The 12939-nt window shown below is 41.0% G+C and overlaps 1 protein-coding gene across 3 annotated transcripts in view; it reads left to right on the forward strand.

Annotated features, from left to right (window-relative positions):
- The first annotated feature begins 2454 nt into the window (after positions 1–2454).
- Positions 2455–12939, forward strand: part of LOC122556107 (deleted in malignant brain tumors 1 protein-like) — a 71079-nt gene continuing 60594 nt past the window's right edge. For 2 of the 3 annotated variants that reach the window (XM_043702565.1, XM_043702566.1), the window contains exons 1-2: positions 2455–2531; positions 12046–12351. In XM_043702565.1, coding sequence (XP_043558500.1) covers positions 2486–2531; positions 12046–12351 — 352 coding nt within the window. In that variant the 5' untranslated portion in view covers positions 2455–2485. The remainder of the gene's footprint in view (positions 2532–12045; positions 12352–12939) is intronic. The other variant, XM_043702567.1, reaches the window with a different exon arrangement.

Below are 12939 nucleotides of genomic sequence, written 5' to 3' on the forward strand. Positions count from 1 at the left end.
TTTGTTCTGAATGCTCTGCCCATTCTACCCTTACCATCAAGTCAGAGGAACAACCCTACTTTAATGGAGTGTTCAGGAGGAATTGCCAGGAGCAGCACCATGCATTCCTAAAAAAGGACTACTTCCATGCCAAACAGCATAAGTAGCAAGTGATAGACAGATAAAGGATCCCACAACCAATGGATCCGATTTAAGCTCTGCAGTCCTACTACATTCAATTGTGAATGGTGGTGGACAACTAAACAACTCAATGCAGCAGGAAGCTACGCAAATATCCATATCCTCAATGATGGAAGAGGTCAATACATCATTGCAAAGGATAAAGCCCAAAGCATTTGCAGCAATCTTCAGTCAGAAGTGTTGAGTAGATGATCCATCTCAGGCTCCTCCAATGTTCCCTAGTCTTTAGCCAATTCTTTTTACTCCAAGTGATATCAAGAAATGGCTGAAGGCACTGGTTGCTGCAAAAGCTATGGCCCTAACAACATTCCAATAATGGTACTGAAGACTTTTACTCCAGAATTTGCTGCTCCCCTCGCCAAGCTCTTCCAGTACAGCTACAGCACTGACATCTATCTGATAATGTGGAAACTTGACCAGATATGACCTGTACACAAAAAGCAGAATGAATCCAACTTGGCCCATTACTGCCCCATCAGTCTACTCTCAGACATCAATAAAGTGATGGAACCTGTCATCAACAGTGCTATCACACATCACCTGCTCAGTGATGCCTAATTTGGGTTCTGCCTGAGGTACTCAGCTCCTGACCTCATTATAGCTGCCATTCAAACATGGACAAAAAGCCAAATCCCAGGTATGAAGTGTGGGTCACAGCTCATGACATCAAGACTGCCTTTGACCAACTGTAGTGTCAAAAAGGCCAAGAAAAATTGGAATCAATGAACATCAAGGGACACATTCTCCACTGGTTGGAGTTGTACCTGGCACATTGGAAGATGGTTGAAATTGTTGGAGGTGATTCATCTCACTTCAGAATATCTAAGCAGCAGTACCTCAGTATCCTTGGCACAACCACCTTCAGCTACTTCATCAATGAAGGTCAGTTGTTAACTGATGATTGCACAAAGTCAAGCACCATTTGTGACTCATCAGATACTGAAGCAATCCATGTTCAATTGCAGCAAGATCTCAATAACATCAAGGCTTGGGCTGCCAAGAGGGAAGTAACATTTGCACCACACAAATGTGAGTCAATGACCATCTTCCAATAATAGTCATTATAACCACGATCCCTTGACATTCAATAGTGGTATCATCACATGAATACCCCACCGTTAATGTACATGGGGTGATCAATAACCAGAAATTCAGCTGGACATGCCACATAAATGCAATGGCTACAAAATAACGTCACAGGCTAGGAATACTGCAGCAAGTAAATCACCTCCTGACTCCCCAAAGACTGTCCATCATCTGCAAGATAGAGGTCAGGAGTGTAATGGAATACTTCCCACCTGCCTGAAATGAGGGCATCTCCAATAACATTCAAGAAGTTTGGCATCATTCAGTACAAATCAGTGCACCTGATTGCCACCACATTCACAAGCATCCACTCACTGAACCATCTAGTCTCAGCCAGCAACAGATCTACAAGATGCACTGCAGAAATTCGCCGACTGTCCTCAGAAGATCTACCAAACCCACAATCGCTTCCGTCTGGAAGGACAAGTGCAACAGTTACAAAACAGCACCAGTCCATGCAAGTTCCCCTCTAAGCCACTCACAATTCTGAGTTGGAAATATATTGCTGTTGCTTGAGTGTCGTTGGTTCAAAGTCCTGGAATTCTGTCCCCAAAGGCATTGTGGGTCAACCTAGTGCGCATGGATAGCAATGGTTTCAGTCTGCAGCTCTCCGCCATTTGTCAAGTGCCAGTAGGGACTGGTTAAACATACTGGCCAGGTTCCATAAATAAATAAAATTAAAACTGACAGGACAATTTCTCCCTGTTCATTCGTTCGTTCGTTATTTCTATAATGTCATAATAATTTACACTTTGTAGAACAGTGTACTGGAACATTTACATCATCAGTATATTATTATGCCTCTCGGTGGGTTTCCTACGTAATATTGAGGAGCAGCTGGGTGTATCTTTTCGGTATATAACTGTATACTGCATGCAATACTTAGAACTATCTTCAGATCCAAGAAAATTGTAGAAGGTGTGAATGAATTGCAACATAATTAAATCCAATCTTCAGAATTTTTTTCTGAATTTGAACTCGAATCAAAAGCTGATGGACTACTTTGAGGTCACAGAACCTCCTCCCCCAACGACATTACTACAGTTTTACCTAAATAGGCAATTACATCGGTTATTGCAAATCTATACAGCTGAAAAGAGAAGACGCGATATCATTGGCAGATTTGGAATTCACTGTCAATATCCTTTAAATAACAAGAACCACTCGTACATCTTTGATCAGGTTTTCCTTCATATCACTTGAACACAGTCGCCGTGAAATGCATCGCTTGGGGGTGTTTGTTCTGATTCTGCACGTTTCAATGGGTAAGTAGATTACAACAACTTGTTCAAACGCTGGAAATTATGGTTTTTGCTTCGTTCCAATCCATCACCATTTATTCAATTTACGCTCATTTTCTTTCAAAATCTTTATTGTTTTGGTGAAATCTTGGAGTATTAATTGTGATCGTTTTCAAGAGAGGAAGATGAAGCAGAGAGATGTCAATTCTCACGTTAATGAAAACTATATCTTTCCTCATAAGAGGCTTTGGCGCTCTCATGTTCTGTGCTGATCGTGCGAAACGACTCCAGAAACTCTCCAGCTGATAAGGAATTAAGCAGGTATCTGTCCTAGATGGACTGCAGCCATTGTCTTAAAGAAAGACAAATTCCTGCAGAACAGAATGTTTCCACCTGAGCGAATGGTCAGTTAACTAACCCTAATTATTAATAATTCATTATAAGTTGAGATACCATCTAGAACACAGAACATTGAACAGTACAGCACAGAACAGGCCCTTCGGCCCACGATGTTCTGCCGACCATTGATCCTCATATACGGTAAACCTATTGTACGAACGCTCAAAGTTCTGTAACCGTATGCATGTCCAGCAGTCTCTTAAATATCCCCAATGACCTCGCTTCCACAACTGCTGCTGGCAACGCATTCCATGCTCTCACAAATCTCTGCGGAAAGATTTAAGTCTAGTGACTTAAATCAATCTAATATTGCAGGTATTGGGTTCAGTGGTTATTCATTAATAAACTAATTTCAAAATAACAATTTTAAATATTGCACTTTCCTGTTATTGTGGCTGTAGTTTTAAGGATTCGTTTTGGATCTTTCAGTTATTATTACATTTTAGCGAGGATAACTAACAAATATGAATGGAATTATTTATTTGGGAAGATGGTCGAAAAGGTTCAAACTTGTGTTTGTAACGAAATCCCAATTTGGAAAATTATTTAATTGTCAGTCTGTTTTGCCAACAATAAACAAGACACTTTCCAATCAGATAAATTAGAATTCAATGAGATGTTAGATTCAGCGAAGCGTTAATTTTCTCTCCTTTTAGGTTTCCTCCAGAAAATGAGACTTTAAATAGAACGATAAAGTTCAGAAATTTGAATCAATACTTTGGCAGTTTCCGTTGGGAATTTTTGTTTTATTATTGTCTCCTGCGAGTTTCCGTCAGATGTTTCTCACTGCCCTTTACTATTCCCGGATTATTGTGCTATGTCACTTTGAGACCTGCTGACATCGACAGCAGCTAAATTGTCATTATCTACCGTTTCAACAATACCCATAACATACCTGACAAGTGTGACCACATGACAGTAAAATTTCCCGAAATTTACAACTATTTCATAAGTATATCAGCAATGTTTTACAATATTTTGGAAGAAGGCGGAGTAACATCCAAAATCTAATTTCACACAATAATTAGACCATGACATCTGCAGGATCTTCTCTCTCAGATTGCTGCAGATTTGCATTAACCATTTGTGCTTATCATTCCTCTGTTTTCTTGAATTAGCGACGTTGTGCCTTCACCCGCCTTAAACCGATTCTGGTTGAACAGTCAAAACGTTCAGTGGATCTGGGGTTAGGTATGGTGACTTTGTAGTCAGGTATTTTCTGTGAAATGAAATACCAGAATAACACCAGACCACGCCGGAGTCATTACGCCAGATGGCGCCTGGTGACCAACGGCCTTCAGCAGGGGTCCGTGTTGGTTCCACACTATTGACGCTGTACATTAAGGATTTGGACAAAGGAACCCAGGGCGTTGTTGCTTAATTTGCAGATGATGCAAAAAGCTGGATGGACTGGTTGGGTTCAGGAAGGGGGAGGCTTGGATGGGGTAGGAGAGTGGGCAAAGCAGTAGCAAGTAGGAATTTGTGAGGTCATGCACTTTGGTCGGAAGAAGAGGCATAGACTGTTTTGTGGAAAGGGAAGAGCTTTGGAAATCTGAAGCACAAAGGGACTTGGATGCCCCAGTTCAGCATTCTGTTATGGTTCAGTTGTCAGTCAGAAAGGCAAAGACAATGTTACCATTCATTTTGAGAGGGCTAGAATGCAAGAGCAGGGATGTACCGCTGAGGCTGTATAATGCTCTGGTCAGGATGCATTTGGAATATTGTGAACATTTTTGGGCCTTTATTTAAGGAAGGATATACTGGCATTGGAGAGTGTTCAGAGGAGGATCCCAAGAATGCTTCCATTGGTTGTCATGTGAGAAGCGATTGAGGACGCTTCGTCTTTTCTTCGTGGAGTTGAGAAAGATGAAGAGGAATCTGATTATAACTTACAGAATACCGAGCGGCCTGGAGAGGGTGGATGTGGAGAAGATGTTTCGACAGCAGGAGAGACTCAGACCCACGGCACAGCCGTCAGAGTGAAGAGTCAACCCATTGGAATAGAGATTAGGAGAAATTTCTTCAGCCATTCGAGTGATGAATCTGTGGAACGGGATTGCTGTAGAGATCCGCAAGTGTCTTTGGGGGATGGGTACAGTCTGAATTAGTGAGGGGATCAAGAGTTAGAAGGAGAAGACAGGAGAATGGGATTGAGAAACATATCAGTCATGATCTAATGGCGCAGCAGACTCGATGGGCCTCATGGCCTAATTCTGTACCATATCTTACCGTCTTTTGGTTTTATGGAGTGAAGCACCTTTCGACATTTCAAACCGCCAAGATAATAAAGCAGTTGCTCTCCAGGGATTCTCAGCTCCGGGAAATCAGTTTTAATTACCTAAACTGACAAGAATGACACCACCAGTATTCTCTTTGATGGAAAGTAGAATTTCTACATTAGTACAACAATGGCTTGCCGAAAACCAGGAGACAGTGATCCCTCAATCCGGCCTCTGGCCATTCGTCTTCTTGTTAAAATTGACGCTTCCTTCAGTGTGACAGCAGCCTCTTCGCTCGGATCTCACTGAGGCAGCTCTACCACTCAAGCAGCTCAGCGAGATCATCGATTCCCGGTTCAACTGAGGGCTGGTAAAATTGGGATAGTTCACTCGTATGTTCATTGCGCAACCGATTTTCACACAAATCACCCCTTAAATGACATCTCAGGCGTTATCGCAAGTTCGTTCAAGGCTACTTCTGAACAGATAACGAGTCTTGTTGCTCACTTTCCACAGTGAGCACTGAAGGAAACACTCAGTTGGCTGTTTCGCAAGAGACGGAGAAATAACTTGATTTAAGGCGGGTTGGTAACAGTCTCCAGCTGACATGCTCTCACAGACCCTAAAACACGATTTGAGAGTTCGCGTTGGCTCCTACATCATTCAAATGGCATTGGTTTCCTCAAATATATTTTGAAATGTAATTGATATAATTTAATAGTGTTTTTTTTAAAAGAGTTGCAGTTGTAAAGTGCGCTGAATATTTATCTGTCAGAAATTATTCAAGTTTCGAATTGAACATAAATCTTAGATGAAGAGTTCCCGAGTGATTCTCGCACGAGGAAAAAGACATTTTAGATCATCTTTCCAATTCTGTTTCCATTGTGATTTTGAAAGCACTGACCGTTAACGTGACAAATGCAAGCTGAATGGCACTTTTAAAGGAGGTTAAGGTGAGTACTTGAGAGAGAAATTAGTGAGATATGGCGAACGGAGACAGACGGGGATGAACTGAATGCTCTTCAAAGGAGCCGCTGCAGATTTAACGCATCGAATGGCTTTCTCCTGCGCTTTAGTATTAAAGATTTCTGGAATCTGTGCATGAACCTAAAATACTACGTCTCAAATATCTCCAATAAAGAGAGAGGGAGCCCTGGACGTCTGCCTGCTATTGGGAGTCAGGATTATGAGTTAAAGAAATGTTGAAAATTCATTCCGAATTGGAGCAACTGAATCAACCAGTTATGCAGTGGAAAATATTCTGTGGAGAATGAGAGAATGAGGAAGTGATGCATCTGCTCTTCTAAGTGCGGTTGAGAGATTTAAAACTTAGAATTTAGGTCTCTTGTGGCGCAATGGTAATGATTTAGACATTAGGTTTAGATTTTATTGTCACTTGTACTCGAGTACAGAAGTACGGGAATATAGTGAAAAGTGGACCATGTGCCCACAGAGATGCCATCTTAGGTACCAAGGCCCAAAGTTTAAGAGAGTTAAAATTTAAGCATTACTTCATAGAATATGTAGACAAATAAAGAATAGTTAACAGTAAAGCCCCTATCCCTCCTTTCCCACAAAGTCTTCCCTGCCGGCAGGAATCAATCTAAGCCGATGTAGTCTCTCTTCACAGCTGAATCACTCCAGCCCAGGCACTATCCTGGGGGAACTTCCTCTGCAAACTCTCTAGAGCAACCACATTATTACTATATTTATCTCTACAGAATACTCCAGTTGTGACTTGAACAACATCTTATGTGATTCGATCATAATCAACCTGCTCTTATATTTAATATGGTGACACATATGCCCTCTTAACCACTTTATCCACTGGACTTGCACAGTGGATTCTGCATATTTCCTCAGGCTCAGCCATTATCATTTCCAAACTTGTCTTGTTAGTTGAGTAAGAATGCATCACTGCATGCTTTTCCGGAACAAATTTCATTTGGAACTTGTCCATAAACACCTGACCAGCCTGTTTGCATAATGTTTTAGTCTTCACTTTTCCTTCTTGCTATTTACCATACCACTAATTTTATATCATCGGTAAATTTATTAATCCAATCACCTATAGTCATGTCCATATCAGAAATGTATGCTACAAATAACAATGGATCCAACATCAAATCCTACAGTTTACTGGTAGACATAAGCTTTTATTCACAAAAACCACCTCTGACTATCACTCTCTGCCTTCTGCCCCTGAGCCATTTTTGATACAAATTGCCTTAATGGCTATTACATTCTTCCAAATGACACTTTGTCAATATCTTTACTGAAGTGCATGTAGACTACTTCAACTGTACTGCACTCAACTGCACACTCATCACCTCCTCAATCAAAACTGTCAGACGTGATCACCCCCAAATAAAGCCATGATGATTATTCCTGTGTACTCCTTACCAACGAAGTGAAGAACAATTCTGTCCCTCAGATTTTATTTTCCAAATGCTTACCTGCCACTAATGTTAGACTCATTGACCTCTAAATCTTTGGTTCATATTTTTCTACTGCCCTTCTTGAATTTTGGTTACCAAATTGGCACTTGTCCAACTTACAGACTCCCCTGCTGTGGCCAGAGAAGATTTGAAAGTTAATATCGGGGTCCCTGCAAACTCATTTCTTGTCTCCCACAGAAGCCTGGAATAATGAAGTCTGGCAATGTATCCAATTTTGAAAATCACACTAAACCAGGTTATAGTCCAACAAGTTTATTTGGAAGCACTAGCTTTCGGAGTGCTGCTCTTTCATTAGGTGATGCTGATGAAGGAGCAGTGCTCTGAAAGCTAGTGCTTCCAAATGAACCTTTTGGACAATAACCTGGTGTTACGTGTGAATAGGAAGGGTTTGGAGGGATGTGGGCCGGGTGCTGGCAGATAGGACTAGATTGGGTTGGGATATCTGGTCGGCATGGACGGGTTGGACGGAAGGGTCTGTTTCCATGTTGTACATCTCTATGACTCTATATGTTCATTGCGCAAATCACCCCTTAAATGATATCTCAGGCTCTATGGTAAGTTCGTCCAAGGTTACTTCTGAACAGATAACGAGTCTTGTTGCTCACTTTCCACAGTGAGCACTGAAGGAAGCATTCAGTTTAAGGCTGTTTCACAAGAGACTGAAAAATAACTTGATTTAAGGCGGGTTGATAGCAGTCTCCAGCTAACATGATTCCAAAACATGATTTCTGAGAGTTCGTGCTGGCTCCTACACCATTCAAATGGCATTAGTTTCCTCAAATGTTTTTTAAAATGTCATTGATTGTAATTTAATGTGATTTTTTTTAAAGTTGAAGTTGTAAAGTGCGCTGAATATTTATCTGTCAGAAATTATTCAAGTTTCGAATTGAACATAAATCTTAGATGAAGAGTTCCCGAGTGATTCTCGCACGAGGAAAAATACATTTTAGATCATCTTTCCAATTCTGTTTCCATTGTGATTTTGAAAGCACTGCCCATTACCGTGACAAATGCAAGCTGAATGGCACTTTTAAAGGAGGTTAAGGTGAGATCTTGAGAGAGAAATTAGTGAGATATGGCGAACGAAGACAGACGGGGATGAACTGAATGCTCTTCAAAGGAGCCGCTGCAGATTTAACGCATTGAATGGCTTTCTCCTGCGTTTTAGTATTAAAGATTTCTGGAATCTGTGCAATAACCTAAAATGCTACTTCTCAAATATCTCCAATAAAGAGAGAGGGAGCCCTGAACGTCTGCCTGCTATTGGGAGACAGGATTATGAGTTAAAGAAATGTTGAAAATTCATTCCGAATTGGAGCAACTGAATCAACCAGTTCTGCAGTGGAAAATATTCTGTGGAGAATGAGAGAATGAGGAAGTGATGCATCTGCTTTTCTCAGTGCGGTTGAGAGATTTAAAACTCAGAATTTCGGTCTCTTGTGGCGCAATGGTAGTGATTTAGACATTAGGTTTAGATTTTATTGTCACTTGTACTCAAGTACAGAAGTACAGGAATACAGTAAAAAGTGGGCCATGTGGCCATAGAGGCGCCATCTTAGGTACCAAGGTCTAAAGGTTAAGAGAGTTAAACATTTAAGCATTACTTCGTAGAATAAGTAGACAAATAAAGAATAGTTAACAGTAAAGCCCCTATCCTTCCTTTCCCACAAAGCCTTCTCTGGTGGCAGGAATCAATCTAAGCCGATGTAGTCTCTCTTCACAGCTGAATCACTCCAGCCCAGGCACTATCCTGGGGGAACTTCCTCTGCAAACTCTCTAGAGCAACCACATTATTCCTGTATTTATCTCTACAGAATACTCCAGTTATGACCAGAACAACATCTTATGTGATTCCATTATAACCAACCTGGTCTTATATTTAATACAGTGACTGATCAAGGCAATTACATATGCCCTCATAACCACCTTATCCACTGGACTTGCACAGTGGAATCCTCATATTTCCTCGGGCTCAACCATCATCATTTACAAACTAGTCTTGTTCGTTGAGCAAGAATGCATCACTTCATGCTTTTCCAGATTAAATTTCATTTGGAACTAGTCCATAAACACCTGACCAGCCCGTTTGAATAATGCGTTAGTCTTCACTTTTCCTTCTTGCTATTTACCATACCAGTAATTTTATATAATCGGTAAATTTATTAATCTGACCACCTACGGTTATGTCCATATCAGAAATGTATATACTACAAATAGCAATGGATCCAACATCAAATCCTACAGTTTACTTGTAGACATAGGCTTTTATTCACAAAAACAACCTCTGACTATCACTCTCTGCCTTCTGCCCCGGAGCCATTTTTGATACAAATTGCCTTAGATCCTAATGGCTATTACATTCTTCCAAATGACACTTTGTCAATATCTTTACTGAAGTGCATGTAGACTACTTCAACTGTACTGCACTCAACTGCACACTCATCACCTCCTCAATCAAAACTGTCAGACGTGATCACCCCCAAATAAAGCCATGATGATTATTCCTGTGTACTCCTTACCAACGAAGTGAAGAACAATTCTGTCCCTCAGATTTTATTTTCCAAATGCTTACCTGCCACTAATGTTAGACTCATTGACCTCTAAATCTTTGGTTCATATTTTTCTACTGCCCTTCTTGAATTTTGGTTACCAAATTGGCACTTGTCCAACTTACAGACTCCCCTGCTGTGGCCAGAGAAGATTTGAAAGTTAATATCGGGGTCCCTGCAAACTCATTTCTTGTCTCCCACAGAAGCCTGGAATAATGAAGTCTGGCAATGTATCCAATTTTGAAAATCACACTAAACCAGGTTATAGTCCAACAAGTTTATTTGGAAGCACTAGCTTTCGGAGTGCTGCTCTTTCATTAGGTGATGCTGATGAAGGAGCGGTGCTCTGAAAGCTAGTACTTCCAAATAAATCTTTTGGACTATAACCTGGTGTTATGTGATTTTTAACTTTGTACACCCCAGTCCAACACCGGCATCTCCAAATCATGACTATCCAGTTTTGAGTCTGCTAAAGTTTCTCACACTACCTTTCAAGGGTCATTTGTTCAATCTTATCATCGTACTCCTCCTTGATTTTTATATGCACATTATTCCCCACTTTTGCAAATACAGATGCAAAGTTTTCATTTAAAACCTTACCTATGCCTTCTGATTCCGCACACAGTTAGCCACTTTGATTCCTTTTAGCCCCTAAGATCATTAAAATATGCCTTGGATTATCCCATATTTTATTTGCCATCACTTTGTTACCAATGAAAAGCAAAACATTAAGAAAATTTGGAACAAGCATTGAAAGTGCTGAAAATATTCAATAGGTCTGGAGCATGTGAAGAGAAGATTTGAGTTCTGAACAAGTCATGTTGAACTTGGAATGTTAATTCTGTTTCTCTCTTCCCAAATAATGAGCTTCTCAAGCAGTTTTTATGTTTTCTTTTGCCTTCAGCACCCCCCTCCCACATTACTATTTTAATTTTTAAGCAGCTGCTTCACTTTCTGTATGGCTCCAGGACTTAGAAGTTTTTATTTTATTAGAGTTTATACAATGCAATGACTGTTGGCAACTTACGGTGTTTGGGCATAAGGTGTAAATTTGCTCAAATTAAAAGACATAATTAATTTAGTTACTCGAATAAATTACCAGTTAAGCTGTTGAAAGTGAATATGGGGCTATTTTATTGACCTGGTCCAATGCGGTAGTAAAGTTTCACAAGGAATGTGTTAGTAAATGAAGACAAACCTAACTCGTTGAAATTTTGCAGTTTCTAGTCCTCTGGATGCAATTCAGTAAATAGGTGATGTCCCAAACAATCCAAAAGTACATTTTCAGTAATTTATACATTTACTCATTGGTTCCATTAAATTATGGTGGGAGTTTATGAGAACAGCTGCAAACTTCCATGCAAATTGGGAACAATATGTACTGTGAATGTATTTATGATCTCTCAGGCTTTATGTTAGTGATTTGGAGATGCTGGTGTTGGACTGAGGTGTACAAAGTTAAAAACCACACATCAGTGAGTGAGAGTGGTTCAGTCAAAATCTGTGAACACAGCAGCACTTTGAAACAAATTGCATTCGTACAATGAAAATTGTAATAATCTGGTGAATCTGTGTAACTAAAGTTCCAGTCGTCATAGTCCTACCGGACCATTGAACTGCTCTCTCAGTGGACAGAGACAGCTGGTAGCGGCTTAACCTGTCACCACGTCTCAGTCGAGGGGTGAAGTTGAGAAGGAGAATCCCTCATGGTAACCTTCACCAGTGCAGGAATCAAACAGCACCATCCCTCTGCATGTCGTCAACCTAGACGCCGTCCAACCAACTGAGCTAATCGACTCCTATGAATCTGTGCAATTATTGCATCAAATTATAAAAATTCCAAAACGCTTACTTCAGTTCCTTTTGGGAACGTTTTGCAAAAAAAAACTTTCTTCCTTTTGACTTTTAACAGAGCTCAGGAACCCCACGTTGTTGGGGCCGCACGCGCCATGTGGTGGGATATTGAAGGTTTATGACCGAGGTCAGTGGAAGTTCGTTTGTAGTAATTCGTGGGATTCAGCTGCTGGAGAGGTTGTCTGCAAGCAAATTGGCTGCGAGTTTTATGTCACAGTACAGATACAGTCCATTCCACATGGATCTGCCTTCCTGGATAAGATTCAGTGCGAAGGAACAGAATCTTCATTGTCGGAGTGTGCACTCAGTCCTTCCGGCCAGCAGAAGTGCAAGACTAAGACGGGCGTATTCGTCATCTGCAGCGGTATTTATGAATTGCTCATTAATGTTGATTATGTCTGTGTGCATACTTTATTAGCTTATATGGGAATTAGCCCGGAAGATGAGGGGAAATCCTCGAAGGTCGCGCTACCAAAAATGCTACTTTGGGAACAGGATGTTGGATTGATACCACTGCTGGCAAGTGTCTCCTTGCTGATACATCTCGCTCAGAATACGAGTCCTACAGCACGGAGAAAGGCCCTTTCGCCAAACTACTCGGTGCCGACCGAAAGTACAAAGTACAGGAGTACAGTGGAAAGTTTATAATGTTATCAAACAGAGTGCCATTTCATGTACAAATTAACTAGGTCCAGATAGAGTCATAGAGATGTACAGCATGGAAACAGATCCTTCAGTCCAACCCGTCCATGCCGACCAGATATCCCAACCCAATCTAGTCCCACCTGCCAGCACCCGGCCCATATCCCTCCAAACCCTTCCTATTCATATACCCATCCAAATACCTCTTAAATGTTGCAATTGTACCAGCCTGGGCGGCACGGTGGCACAGTGGTTAGCACTGCCTCACAGCGCCAGAGACCCGGGTTCAATTTCCGCCTCAGGCAACTGA

This window comes from Chiloscyllium plagiosum, chromosome 13 (genome assembly GCF_004010195.1).
Source record: "Chiloscyllium plagiosum isolate BGI_BamShark_2017 chromosome 13, ASM401019v2, whole genome shotgun sequence".
Lineage (NCBI taxonomy): Eukaryota > Metazoa > Chordata > Chondrichthyes > Orectolobiformes > Hemiscylliidae > Chiloscyllium > Chiloscyllium plagiosum.